This window comes from Aedes albopictus, chromosome 1, assembly GCF_035046485.1.
Source record: "Aedes albopictus strain Foshan chromosome 1, AalbF5, whole genome shotgun sequence".
Lineage (NCBI taxonomy): Eukaryota > Metazoa > Arthropoda > Insecta > Diptera > Culicidae > Aedes > Aedes albopictus.
The window spans coordinates 270,828,127-270,843,661 of NC_085136.1; the positions used below are offsets into that span (position 1 = coordinate 270,828,127).

Here is a 15,535-nt window from a genome sequence, read left to right on the forward strand (position 1 = left end):
ATTTTTTTTTTAAAAGGCTCTGGGGAAGTTTTTTAAGAAATTTTTCAAATCAATCTAAAATTTCTGAATTCCCGAAAAATCTTTAAAAAAATCTATGAAAAAATTGAACGATAAAGGAGTTTATAAAAAATGTCGGAAGAAGCTACTGACTGAAAATAAAAATCAGGATGCAACTTTTATGAAATTATTATTTTTTTTACTTTTGCACGTGGCTCATCATCTAGCCTTCAAGTGCAACTATTTGATAGAAACTTCAACGACATCAATGACAGAACTTATAAATCGACAATATTACTGTTTCTCGGGGATTAACAAGCATAGCAAAAATCTTACCAAACTACGAATGATTTACATGGTTCGTGCACATACGCCTTGGGACATACCTGTAAAGAAAGCAAAATACCAGAATAAGTTTCAAATGGGTTATGATTTGACGTAGATCTAAAGAAAATGCAGCAGATGAACAGTTTTATCTTTGAAATCAGGAGCAAAATTATACCAAACACTGTTATTTTGTTTTGTTATAGTCACGTACAAATTTAAAAAAAAAGTTTTTCCATTCCATTAACGACCGATTTTATTCAAAAGACCAGATTTTCCAAGAAAAAGGTTAAAAAATCCTACGACCTTCCAAAGAAACAGCCCATCTTATGTTCCAATTCCTTAGCTGTCGGTGAACCGCACAAAACCCCATTCCCAACTCAAAAGGCAATTTCACGTGTCAAGTGCCCATACCCAATTGAGGCCAACCGGGAAGAAGTCTCTGCTGGTTCAATCAATCAACCAACCAACCGTCTGGTCCCCCCCTTTCCAGGCCAGTTCGGAGAAAACCCCAGCTCGCAACGATAACATCAAAGTCGTCGTACGAAGTTATCGACACCATCCATCCGAGGTGCAGTTTCAGCCGTCAAACGTGAGAAAACAATTCGCACCACTTCCGATTGAAACAGGGGGAGGGGAGAGCGAGAGAGCAGGGGAGATATTGGTGGAATCTCCTCACTCGATATCCGGGAAATTGATCTCTACGGGAACGGAAACTGGGTTGAACAGCTGACATATGTTGGGGAGGAAGTGTTGCCAGCAAAATTCCACGTTCGCAAAGAAATACGAAATTTGGCTAATAAATGGTTGAATTCAAAATTTTCTTCAGTTATGGAAGATTTGCTAGGAAAATTTGAGAAATTTTGATGAGTGTTGCCCATTTGAATCAATCTGGCATCACTGTCATGACCCCATGTCAGGCACGTTTCTCGTTTCGCGTGTGTCAATAAGAAACTGCCGCGAGTTTTTCTAAAGTGTACTTTCACCCGCTTCAACAAGTTTGTTCAAGTGAATAGAAAAAAGGTCGAGCTGGTTTATTGGTATATCCGATAATGTCACCGACTCTGTAGGGGACCGACAAGGGACTCTGTATTTTCATCACCACCGCCATTGCTGGCTGCAGTGACAACCGTGTTCGACAAGGAAGCAGCAAAAAAAAAGGATAAAAAGGATCCCCAATCACTCGAACCACTCTGACCACTAGTAAGTGACTGACTCATCGACCAGCAAAGAGCGTCTGGCATGAACGGGGAAAGCCCCAAACGATAATTTATTGCCTGTGGGGTCGGACGCACACGCTGCAATCCAATCCACTACTGACGAGCTGCGACTGCTCTCCTGGCAGGATTGGATTTATGTGTCCCTTGATTCGTAACATTTGGTTCAGCGGCAACCACGCGCCTGAATGGCGAACCGATTCCATTTCATGGGAATCGATGTTACAGGTAGAATGTTGGTGTAGCCGATTTCAATTCACCTCAAAGCAGGCGTTCTCAAACTTAAATTTTACCAGAAGTAAAACATCTTGATCTGTTAGGACGTGGCCGGGGCAATTTGTCATTTGAATTTGAATAGTAAATACTCCCATCTTGACAAAGTCAAATAATGAAAAGAAAACTCATATCGTAAACCCTATGTGAATGAAACATCTTTTTGCAAGGACGTGGCCAAAACAATTATAGGATCATAAAACTTCGACTATGTATTCATCAACAATCAACGAAAAAATAAAAATTGATCACTACTAGCAAGCACGTGGCCGAGGCCATCACAACTTGACACCAATTGAACACAAATCCAATCCAAATCTAATTGAAATCCAATCCAAACCCGATCTAAGTGTAATCCAATTCCAATCTAAACTCATTCCAAATCCAATCCAAATCCATTCCAAATCCATTCCAAATCCAATCTAAATCCAATCCAAATCCAATCCAAGTCCAATCCAAATCCAATCCAAATCCAATCCAAATCCAATCCAAATCCAAATCCAAATCCAATCCAATTCCGATCCAAATCCAATCCAAATCCAAATCCAAATCCAAATCCAAATCCATTCCAAATCCAATCTAAATCCAATCCAAATCCAATCCAAATCCAATCCAAATCCAATCCAAATCCAATCCAAATCCAATCCAAATCCAATCTAAATCCAATCCAAATCCAATCCAAATCCAATCCAAATCCAATCCAAATCCAATCCAAATCCAATCCAAATCCAATCCAAATCCAATCCAAATCCAATCCAAATCCAATCCAAATCCAATCCAAATCCAATCCAATCCAAATCCAATCCAAATCCAATCCAAATCCAATCCAAATCCAATCCAAATCCAATCCAAATCCAATCCAAATCCAATCCAAATCCAATCCAAATCCAATCCAAATCCAATCCAAATCCAATCCAAATCCAATCCAAATCCAATCCAAATCCAATCCAAATCCAATCCAAATCCAATCCAAATCCAATCCAAATCCAATCCAAATCCAATCCAAATCCAATCCAAATCCAATCCAAATCCAATCCAAATCCAATCCAAATCCAATCCAAATCCAATCCAAATCCAATCCAAATCCAATCCAAATCCAATCCAAATCCAATCCAAATCCAATCCAAATCCAATCCAAATCCAATCCAAATCCAATCCAAATCCAATCCAAATCCAATCCAAATCCAATCCAAATCCAATCCAAATCCAATCCAAATCCAATCCAAATCCAATCCAAATCCAATCCAAATCCAATCCAAATCCAATCCAAATCCAATCCAAATCAAAACCAATCCAAAACCAATCTAAATCCAATCCAAATCCAATGCAAATTCAATCCAAATCCAATCCAAATCCAATTCAAATCCAATCCAAATCCAATCCAACCTAATCCAAATCCAATCCAAATCCAATCCAAATCCAATCCAAATCCAATCCAAATCCAATCCAAATCCAATCCAAATCCAATCCAAATCCAATCCAAATCCAATCCAAATCCAATCCAAATCCAATCCAAATCCAATCCAAATCCAATCCAAATCCAATCCAAATCCAATCCAAATCCAATCCAAATCTAATCCAAATCCAATCCAAATCCAATCCAAATCCAATCCAAATCCAATCCAAATCCAATCCAAATCCAATCCAAATCCAATCCAAATCCAATCCAAATCCAATCCAAATCCAATCCAAATCCAATCCAAATCCAATCCAAATCCAATCCAAATCCAATCCAAATCCAATCCAAATCCAATCCAAATCGAATCCAAATCGAATCCAAATCCAATCTAAATCCAATCCAAATCCAATCCAAATCCAATCCAAATCCAATCCAAATCCAATCCAAATCCAATCCAAATCCAATCCAAATCCAATCCAAATCCAATCCAAATCCAATCCAAATCCAATCCAAATCCAATCCAAATCCAATCCAAATCCAATCCAAATCCAATCCAAATCCAATCCAAATCCAATCCAAATCCAATCCAAATCCAATCCAAATCCAATCCAAATCCAATCCAAATCCAATCCAAATCCAATCCAAATCCAATCCAAATCCAATCCAAATCCAATCCAAATCCAATCCAAATCCAATCCAAATCCAATCCGAATCCAATCCAAATCCAATCCAAATCCAATCCAAATCCAATCCAAATCCAATCCAAATCCAATCCAAATCCAATCCAAATCCAATCCAAATCCAATCCAAATCCAATCCAAATCAAAACCAATCCAAAACCAATCCAAATCCAATCCAAATCCAATGCAAATTCAATCCAAATCCAATCCAAATCCAATTCAAATCCAATCCAAATCCAATCCAACCTAATCCAAATCCAATCCAAATCCAATCCAATCCAAATCCAATCCAAATCCAATCCAAATCCAATCCAAATCCAATCCAAATCCAATCCAAATCCAATCCAAATCCAATCCAAATCCAATCCAAATCCAATCCAAATCCAATCCAAATCCAATCCAAATCCAATCCTAACCCAATCCAAATCCAATCCAAATCCAATCCAAATCCAATCCAAATCCAATCCAAATCCAATCCAAATCCAATCCAAATCCAATCCAAATCCAATCCAAATCCAATCCAAATCCAATCCAAATCCAATCCAAATCCAATCCAAATCCAATCCAAATCCAATCCAAATCCAATCCAAATCCAATCCAAATCCAATCCAAATCCAATCCAAATCCAATCCAAATCCAATCCAAATCCAATCCAAATCCAATCCAAATCCAATCCAAATCGAATCCAAATCCAATCTAAATCCAATCCAAATCCAATCCAAATCCAATCCAAATCCAATCCAAATCCAATCCAAATCCAATCCAAATCCAATCCAAATCCAAGCCAAATCCAATCCAAATCCAATCCAAATCCAATCCAAATCCAATCTAAATCCAATCCAAATCCAATCCAAATCCAATCCAAATCCAATCCAAATCCAATCCAAATCCAATCCAAATCGAATCCAAATCCAATCCAAATCCAATCCAAATCCAATCCAAATCCAATCCAAATCCAATCCAAATCCAATCCAAATCCAATCCAAATCCAATCCAAATCCAATCCAAATCCAATCCAAATCCAATCCAAATCCAATCCAAATCCAATCCAAATCCAATCCAAATCCAATCCAAATCCAATCCAAATCCAATCCAAATCCAATCCAAATCCAATCCAAATCCAATCCAAATCCAATCCAAATCCAATCCAAATCCAATCCAAATCCAATCCAAATCCAATCCAAATCCAATCCAAATCCAATCCAAATCCAATCCAAATCCAATCCAAATCCAATCCAAATCCAATCTAATTCCAATCCAAATCCAATCCAAATCCAATCCAAATCCAATCCAAATCCAATCCAAATCCAATCCAAATCCAATCCAAATCCAATCCAAATCCAATCCAAATCGAATCCAAATCCAATCTAAATCCAATCTAAATCCAATCTAAATCCAATCCAAATCCAATCCAAATCCAATCCAAATCCAATCCAAATCCAATCCAAATCCAATCCAAATCCAATCCAAATCCAATCCAAATCCAATCCAAATCCAATCCAAATCCAATCCAAATCAAATCCAAATCCAATCCAAATCCAATCCAAATCCAATCCAAAGCCAATCCAAATCCAATCCAAATCCAATCCAAATTTAATGCAAAACCAATCCAGTTCAATCGAAAGCAGATCCAGTTGAAAGAGAAAATGGCAATGTTTGCAATCAAACAGTTGGGAACCTCTGCCTCAATTGACTAACGTTTCCATTTCTTGTTCATTCCAGCCTTCCTGATGTACTTCTTCATGATCAGTTACTTCGCCTGGCTGAACACGGTGATGGCCAACGTCTGGAAGTTGACAGTGTGAGTAATGTTCTCAAGATGCCCCCCGCGTTCGTCTATTCTAGATATATCTAGGTCTAGCTGTGCCCTACTCTGCCCTTCCTGACTGACTGACTGATTGACAATGACGAATGGATGAGTCAAGTTCGACCGTGATTGTTGGTCATCATTCAAATGACGTAGGACCGGACGACGGCGCGGCATGTAGCCCAGATTTTTACATAATTCCCCAGCATGACCAACACGTTTGCATATGCTCGCTCGGATGCAGCAGCAACGGATATAGCCATTTTCCCTTACGCAGGCTGACCGCCGAACCGTCTGTCAGGAATCCCATCGAATCGCTTAGTCAGCCTGACTAGACTAGACAACCGCGCGCGCCTTGACGCTGATGCTGATGGGAATCGACCGCGCGTAAATCGCGCCAATCATTCCCTTTCCCGTCTCGCTCAATAACAACCGTTTTCAAATCTCCCAACTTCCGCTTTCTGCTTGCTATCTATAAATTCACAGTGCACGGCGGTGGAAAATTCGCGAGAAGGCATGGTACGTCCTGAATCACATCTACGCACACACGGTGGCGCTCACCTTGACGGCCATGGTCTACATCTACCACATGCGGAATCCGACGTTCGGCGAAATATCCTGCTGGTTCCGGAGTAAGTGTCCTGGCCCTGTGCTTCTGCTCATTCCATTGGGGATATTCTCATACGAATAGGGGAATTGGTGGTAATATGCCCACACTTGTGTGAGGTTTACCACGTTAGATTCAAAATGCTACTTGGCATTTGAATTAGCGCATTTTACTTAAACACTGTTTATGTTACTTTTCATGCAATTTTGGCGTGACAGATTTTTGTTTTTTTTTTCTTTTTTTACAAAAATGAACAGTTCGAACCATTCAATATAACATTTTTTTATTAGTGTTAATTTTAGTTAGCCAAGTTGTCTATGCTATTTACCTTTTGGCAGAAGTTATGCGAAAAATGAGTTGACATGAATGTACTGTATAATAGGTGTCAAGAATTGGTTAAAAAATAAAAAAAAATAAAAAAAAACATGTTTAAAGCGTACAGTAGCACTTTTTATAAATGAGTACACTAATCACACAATTGTGGGCTTGAATTAGTGAGCGAAGTACACTATGCTATTCAAATTCTGTCAGAAGTTGGTTGAGAAGTTAGTATAAAAAACTGGTTTAAAAAATGAAAAAAAAAATTAAAAAAATAAAGTTCGTATCATAACAAAACCAACATTTTTATAAGTACTCGATGAGTACAAAAATGGGGGTCATTTTGTCATTATTATAATTATTATTGGTCTATTTGACTAAGCTCAGGGGATGGGCTTCTTACCCCCAGTGCCCCAAGACAATTTCCTCGAATGTTTATGGGTTGAACCGATACGTAGTGCGAAATTATCATACTTATTGGATTTGGGACTCCTGCGGCGAGTGGGGGTGGTTAGAAGCGCGGTGGGTGTAGAATCTTCGTAGGAATAACAAGGAAACGGAAAACGGTGTGGATATCGCGATCTTCTAGATTAGAAATGCGCCTTAATGTGACTAGCGGGGCTGTAGTTTGGATGCGATAATGCCAAATTGGTAGAGTCAGTAAATCGAATGCTTTTCTGGATGGTGGGACGCAGTAATAAATTAAGATTAACTTACAGTTTTTTAGTTTGTAACATTATTCTTCATTGTTTTATGTTTAGCTGTAGGTAATTTCAAATTCATTTACGAACAGGTTTAGGAAAATGAATTTCAACAATTATAGAACTAAGTTTTTCATAGCGGTAGATTTGCTATAGTGTTGGTACACTAAAACCTCTTTTTATGCATTTTTTTATTATTTTATGCACCTTTTTATGTCCTACATGAAAACAAGGAAAAGCTTGTGCATAAGAATACTTAATAATGACGGGAACTATTGCAACAGCGGTCAGAGGGTGTTTATAGGGGAGAGCGAAGAAAGGTTACAGTGGCGTTTCAGTGGGTCCTAAGAGGTTTCAGCGGATTACCAGGAAATCTCAGGGGGGTTTTCGGAGGAGTCTCTCAGATGCGTTACATGGGGTCCGAGGGGGTTTACGGGGGATTTTAAAGCCATTTCAGGAAGTTTCAAAGCGTTTTCGGCGGGGTTCAGGGACGTAACGGAGGTGTCGGAGCCTCTCAGGTGCGTTACATGGGGTCCGAGTGGGTTTAGGAAGGTTTTAGAGGCATTTCAGGAAGTTTCAGAGCATTTTCGGCGGAATTCAGAGGCGTCACGGAAGCGTTAAGGAGGAGTCTTCGGGGGTTTCGGAGCCTCTCAGGTGCGTTACATGGGGTTCGAGGGGATTAAAGGGGGATTTTGGACGCATTTCAAGAAGTTTTGGAGGTTGGGACCTCATCGCATATCTTCTGAAACGCCCCTGCACTTTATTTTTGAGTTCAATATTTTTTTTTTCTGCGTATTTATATGCCTCTGAAACCCTGTGGACGACTTTAATAGGGCCCGTAAACCCCCTGAAACGCACCTGAAAATCCCTTGAAACGCCCCTGAAAAGCCCTTGAAACGCCTCTGAAATGCTATCGAACGCTCCTAAAACCTCTAGGAACGCCCTTAAAATGTTCCAGAAACACCCCGAAACTCTCTTAAATGACTCTAAAATATCTTGAAATGCTCCGTAAACCCCTGGCAACGCCCTTCATAGGCTCCTGAGATCCATTGAATTGCCATTGACGGCCCTTGAAACGACCCTGAAACCCCCCCTAATACTATTGAAATGCCCCTGAATTCCCCGTAATCCGATTTAAACGCCAACAAATCTTGATAGAATGCCCTTAAAAGGCTCCTCAAACCCCCTGAAAAATAAAAACCTTATTCCCCTGAAGCCCCTTAGAACCCCTTTTTGGGCTTCCTTGGAACATTCTGGAAACCCTCTTAGCCCAACCTCAAATGCACAGGAGCAAGACCTGTTCTCGCGAACTATGTGGATTCCCTCATTAAAGCCTAAACTTTATTTATGCATAAATTTCCCTTTTTTATGCATTATTTAACTCTAAAAGGGATATCTGAGGTCCATTGGACCCCAGGCGCCTTTCAGAGCTCGTCTTTGATGGAACACACTCAGCGAGGTGACGAAACTGAGGCCATGAAGGTATCCCTTTCAGGGTTAAATAATGCTCATTTTTATTTATGCAGTCTTAGCCATGTGCATAAAAAGAGGTTCCAGTGTAGTTGGTATACTACAGCGCATCTACTTGAGCGGTACTGGAACACCATGGGTTCGGTCGCGAAAACACCTCCACCTGCATTGCAGCCAGGATCTTCAGCTATACCTGGATCTACAGCGACGTTCAGTATAGCGCCAACTTCGATACCGGACGTAGCTGAACTCCCATCGTAGTTTGCACGTCGACTCGCCGAACTCGCCGGTCCTTCCCTGGAAATGCATACTGGGAGTATTTTTCCTCGCATCCAGTTGTTTTGCTCCTTATCGCCGGCAATCATCACCAAATCGCCGACTTCAACCTTGCGTAACATTTTGATGAGCAATTAGCCTTGTAGAGGTTTTGACAACCGTAATAAAACCAAATATCCTTTGCTTTGGTTTTATGACGGACTCAAGAATCCCTTCTAGTCTATCTGACTAAAAAATGTTACCTGGGTTGACAATTTTGACTGAGGAGATATCACCGGGAGAAACTCCTTGAGCCAACGCTTCCAGAAGTTGTCCAAAAATTCCAGCGAACTGGAACACAGAGCTGCTGCTTCATCCGTCGGTCGCACAGCAGGTTGAACCACTCCACTGCAGTTCAGGAGCAAAAGAATGTTGGATGTCAAGGCTTCGAGCTCTTCGCTTTCCAGGGGCAAATTTGTCAATGGGTATGAATCATCCAGCGATTCTACTTCGGCAGGCACAGTAGCCAAAGCTTCATCGTCGGTTTTACTATCCGTTAGTTAACAACTAAGCCCTTTCTTAACGGAGCGCACGAGCCTTTCCCACACGCCACCCAAGAGCGTACGGGGATTGAACTTCCATTGGGTCCTTTGGTAGGCCATGGTGGAAGCCAACGAATCATTGACAGACCGTATTTCTTTGTCTAGTTAACTGCGAACACCTTGGAAATTCACACCCTGGCCCGAATAGATTTCCTGGGGAGCTCCTCGTCTTGCGATAAACCTGCGTATAGCTTGCTTACTGGAATCCGTACTTAACGAAGCCGCAACCTCCAAATGGATAGCCTTGGTGGTCAGGCAAGTAACCAAGGCCACCCAAAGCTTTGCTTTCGCTCGTCCAACGCGAACTGTCAGTGGTCCGAAATGGTCCAGTCCTACGAAAGTGGAAGCTCTCACGTAGGGAGTGATCCGGGACACCGGTAGCGGTTCCATTTCCTGAACCCGAGGCAATACTTGAGCAGCGACTGCAGCGTTCCGTAGCCTTCCGGACGACTACTTCGTACCGTACGGTGCTATTCGTTCATTCTTCCGCATGAGATCTCCTTCGCCGATAAACGGTGACAGCTTGTATTTAGATATGGCTACTCATGTCCACAGTTGTCTGCTGGCCTTCGGGAACGGACTGTTTTTTTGCGTAGAGTACGGATCTCGTCGTAAAGAGCCTCTGCCTGCACCAACCTCCAGACGGAATGCTCCGCTGCAATCAACTCTAAGCTCGAGAGAGCAACCACGTGGATTTCAAAGTAAGCGTCGTTTTTTCGCTGGAAGTTGTTGTAGAACCGAAGAAGATACTCTATCGATTTGAGCAGTCTTTCCCACTTGGAGAACCGTTGCAACTTCAGTATAGGCTGCATCGAAATCTGCATGTTAATGTAGTATCAGTAGGTCGGCTCTCCTCCATTTGGGGATTTTTTGCCATTGACATTGACGTGGACGCTCCGCAACTTTCCGGTCGTACAATCCTCCATCCCAGAATCTTCCACGGGCCACTGACTTTCTAGCGTTCTTGACTTTCAAAATAGTTGGAGCTCTTTCCCCACTTGGTAACTTAATCCGCCACGTTCTGCCTGGATGGTACCCATGTCCAATCTGCAGCACTCGTCTCCTCCAGTATCTCCGTGACGCGGAATGCCACGAACTGGCAATATCGTCTCTAATCGGACCGGATCCACTAAAGCACAGTTCGTGAATAGCGCCATAGTACTCTGCGCTTGCTTGCAATGGTGTAGATGTCGGCAATTGTCTTCATTGGCCGCGCCCCAATCTTAGCTGCCTGACGCTTCAAGCGATGTATATAGAGTTGTTTCAAGGAAGCAACTTCTATCTTAGCTCCAACCAAGCAACATCGAACTTCTTTTTATCCTTCCTTGCTGTAAAGTGAAGAAATCTTCACTCTATCCAGTGGCCGCAGCACCTCCAGCCACTGCTGCCACCGAGGGATGATTTCAGCGGGGATACGTTCGTCCCAGCCAACCTTTGCTCTCCAAACATCCTGCATAATAACTTTTCCTTCAATGACGAAAGATACCATGAGCCCCAGCAGAGGGTCGAACAGACTCATTACCAGCCGTAAAACCTCTCGCTTGGTAGGGATGACGGCTGTGTCAAAAGGCGCTCCAAATCGCTACGGAAGGCCGTCGTGTACGAGAACATGTTCTCGCCTGGCAGCAGGACCATTCCTAGAATACGTTCCTGCTGGCTGCCTTTGTCCATCACGAAGCTTTTCACTGCTTGGGTATTCTGTTCTACGATTCACTCGAGCAGTTCTGGAGAGTTCGACGTTAAGGGTCGTATTTGGAATCCTGCTCGTTCATGAACCATTTAACATCGGATGTCAGCTGTACCGCCTCGTCGACACGGTCGACGCCATCCAAATAGTCGTCGAAGTAATGGTTCTCCATGATCGCAACGGCTGCGCTCGAGAACTTCTATACGGCGTTGACATTCTTGGCATATTGAGTGGAGTACGGCGATTACGTGAAACCATGCAGGAACCTCTGTGCTTGTCAATTGAACGAGACTCCTTGAACTGCGGTGGCTGCATCCCAGACTACGCGAAGTTTATCAGATTTTCTTGGGTTTACGAACACCCCTAAGGGTAGGCACCAGACGCATTTGGAATCTGAATCTGATTCCGTTGTGTGGCATTATGGGCGTAACCTTTCACTCGATAATCGGCCATCAGCTGCCTCATTTTACCGTAGAGTTCTGGTGATCTGGTGAGGCGATATTCAAGGCATTTTAGACGTAACTCGGCCATTGGAAGATGATTCGGAAACTCGACGCCATCGTATCTCCAAAGAAGGCCTGTAAGAAAGGGTATTTACCAGAGAAAGTCTGAACCGTTGTCGATTCCCGAATTTCTCATGCTCGTTGATCATCCGCTTATTGCGTAACCTTCGCCGTAGACACTCCTACGCTCTTCGTAGAGAAGAAGTGCTTGAGAAGTTCGTTGAGGTCGTCGCCGTGGGAATGGGTGCAGACGTGCAGGACCCGATGACGTTGGGTTTGATCAAGGGTCCAGGTACGGCCGAATACCACCTATCCTAGCGAACCTAGCCTTGGTTAGGGTGACTACCGGGTCATTGGGAAGTCTACACCTTGGGTTTAGTTCGATTAGGATACCCGGAACTCCATCGCAATAACTCACGACAGGTAGCCCTCGTAGATGAGCGAATCAACCGTCAAGTTCCTCGAAGTGAATTGTCTGGTGGGGTAGGTCCATACTCTCCACGGTCTGTACGCCTCTTAATTGGAACTGCTTGCCTTGCCCTACTCCGGAGATGTTGAAGTGGACCCTCCAGGTATCTCTCTCGGTTCTTTTAACTTCGTTGGTCCACAGTGGAGAGCACAGATACTTGCACGCCGAGACAACCCACCAGCAACTTTTCCAGTAAAATTGAGTCCGATCCTCCGTCTAGGAAGGCAAAGGTTTGGACGGATCTGCTCTTGGCGTGCAACATAACGGGAATGATTCTGAGCAGCACATTGTTGTGCCCGTTTCGGTGGACAGTTACTACTCCCGTTACAGCACTTGAAGATGCACTAGATTCTCGTTCTTTCCTAGGGTCGCCGGGTTGAAACAGCTTGTATTGGCGTTGTTTACAGCCGTCCCTACCGCATAGCGACACTTTTCAGGGCCCATTTTCCGTGCGGGTATAGACACCTTCTGCAGAGGTGAAGGTCCTGTGTAATTTTCCATCGATTCTCCAAAGTCCATCGGTTTGTTTCCTCTAGTCTTACAAACCAAGCATGTCTTGTCACTAGCTCCAACGGGTGGTTTTGTGTAGCTTGTCTTCGTCGTACACGGTTTATACTACCCGTGACTCTTGCTTGTATAGCTTGCCGACGCATGGGCTTTCACGACGGATCTCCCCTTCGATTTCTCCGGTTTATCCATGACCGGCGTCACCCGGCTCGCTGCATCAACGATGACGTTCATGTACTCCGAAAAAGCCCGCAAATCCGCTCATACCCCGCGCCCTGTATACAAGGCCCAGTCCAGCTTGATGATAGCTGGAAGTTTGTCGACCAGCTCGTTGATGAACACCGGGTTCGCTAAATGCATCTCTTGCCCAATCGGGGCTATCAAGTGGGCACAGAGATTCCGTACCGCCAATCCAAAATTGATGACAGTCTCCAACTTCTCGATTCGTGGAGCCGGAGTAGCTCGTACCTCCGCAAGCAATGTCCCGATGATGGCCTGTTGTCGTCCGTAGAGGGTGCTCAAAGTTCGAAGCATTTCCGGAACATTCAACGGGTGGAGAAGGAAACAACAGTTCATCGCCTTCCTTACTTCTCCGTTGAGGCATCTTTGAAACCTCATGAGGTTTTCCGAATCTCTGTAGCCGCAAATTCTCGTTGATATTTTGAAACTTCTCCAATAGAACGGCCATTTAGCAGGGTTTCCAGAAAATGATGGGAGTTCCGACCTGGCAGGTTGCCAGCTGTTGGGCGATGAAAAGTTAAGCGTCGAAACTTGTCGAAGATTCGGGATGACCTGGACCACTTTGTATCGCCTGTGAGTGCGGAGAATAGTTGAAGCCTGATACACTCACTGGTACAGTGGAGACTGCTCCAAAAAAAAAACTGCTGAGCGGCCGGTATTCACATTGGATTCGGTGATGCCGACCCAATCAGCGGAAGATGTGCTGGCTGTCCTACTCTATAATCGGCGCTGACGAAATGGTTTCACTGTGATAACGATTGCCGATAAACAGAGAGGATCGCACTGTTTGGTCACTTATACAAGCATACCACACGTCGATCTTGGTCCGACCGAATCACTCGCGAATGATTAAATGTTTGTCGTCTAGGGGAAGGGAGGAGTGGAGGAACTCATTGATAGCGAGAATATTGGGCCCGGATAGCTCCGGGACACTGCGAATTGGAGCCGTGTAAGTCGGGTGTGGTCTGACAGTTGAGAGTTGTTTCCTATTGCCCTATGCTGTGGTTTGATATAGTTTCGTATACTATAGGATGTAAAAGCTAATATCAAACAACTGCTTATAATTCATGTCCAAATAATTCATGTCAACAGTTTGGCTTTCTATTCCGCAGAATCATTACCTGTTCTGTGGCTTAGTTAGTTAAAGCGTCGGTCTAGCGAATACGAAGTCGTGGGTTCAAATCCCACCAAAACTCGATTTTTTCACAAATTTCATCTCTTAATTTGTCAATAGGTCAACTTCTCGAGCCTTCTAATTACAAGTTTTTCCAATATACTTCAACAAATCGCTAATCCATATTTTGTCCACTTGCTACATTTTTCGTCCAAAGTGATTTCTCGGCAAACGGATGCACCAGTAGCAATTCAATTTCTCCAAGATATGTGCTGGATCATTCCGCTCCTCCCACCCACCGCGACTAACTTCATGATCTCTTATGCATCCATTTTCGATTTCATGTTCCTATTTATGTCCCATTTCGACGTTATTGCACACCGTTTTTTTTCCTCCTGCATTCCAATTTTCCAACATCTAACTCGCTCGTTTTTTTTCCATTCCCATCCGTGCAGCGGAACGTGAGCAGTCCTATTTCGTCTATCTGCCGCTGAGCGTCATGCTTAGCATCAACATTTTCCTCTTCGTGTGGACCAGCTATCATCTGCATGCCAGCGGCGATGACATTAGCCCGGATCGAAAGAAAGCACTCCGATACAAGTAAGTGAAGTGCGCTCGTGCTGCCCCACCCTTTTTCTCCACTCGAGAAATTGAACTGTTGCAAGCAACAACAACGGCCGGCAGCAGATAAGAGTGTCAAAAACGTGTGGCGGCACAAGGCCCTTTAGAATTCCGTTCTATTCGTTTTTTTTTCACCATCTTCTATTCCAGATGCATGCTCTACTTGAAACTGTTTCTGCTGGCCGGACTGATTTGGATTTTCGAAATCATCTCCTTCCACGTGGAAGACGGACGTCTGCATCGGTCCTGGTTCTGGTGAGTTTGTGGAATGGCTATTTTTCGAGAGTTCATCCCGAGTATGGAGCTATGTCTGAACTGAATCTAAACTGAGGTGCTTTCTGCACGTTTCCCGCATCGGTTATATGGGATCAAATTCAAAACAACCGATATTATGAAATCAACATAAACTGCTGTTTCTTCCAAGTCGGGATGCTCTTTAAAAGCACTTCAGTGTTGAAGGCGATTACACTGCTGCAGAGTAACTTATCTGCATTTCCGCTATTACTGCTCCAAATTCAAACAAAAGAAACCACTTGAGTTCTATTTTTTCGCTCTAGGTTCCTGATCGACTCCATCAACTGCCTGCATGGGGTGCTGATATTCTTCGTGCTGATCGTCTGGCGACAACGCATCAAACGGGAACTGTCCGGACGGAAGGTGCTCTGCTTCCGGTATCCGGCCAGCTGGGCCCAGCTCAAGGATGACGAACAGGAACAACTGGCGGAGGAGGAAGGTTGGTGGCTA

At 43.4% G+C, this 15,535-nt stretch overlaps 2 protein-coding genes across 2 annotated transcripts in view; one reads left to right on the plus strand and one right to left on the minus strand.

Moving 5' to 3' along the window:
* Positions 1–15,535, minus strand: part of LOC109429325 (RNA helicase aquarius) — a 323,063-nt gene that overhangs the window by 181,719 nt on the left and 125,809 nt on the right. The window lies entirely within an intron of this gene.
* The window catches only part of LOC109401017 (probable G-protein coupled receptor Mth-like 1), a 147,574-nt gene that overhangs the window by 131,506 nt on the left and 533 nt on the right, over positions 1–15,535 (plus strand). Inside the window, exons 4-8 of the mRNA XM_029860117.2 lie at positions 5,613–5,691; positions 6,184–6,329; positions 14,626–14,770; positions 14,942–15,046; positions 15,349–15,524. Coding sequence (XP_029715977.2) covers positions 5,613–5,691; positions 6,184–6,329; positions 14,626–14,770; positions 14,942–15,046; positions 15,349–15,524 — 651 coding nt within the window. The remainder of the gene's footprint in view (positions 1–5,612; positions 5,692–6,183; positions 6,330–14,625; positions 14,771–14,941; positions 15,047–15,348; positions 15,525–15,535) is intronic.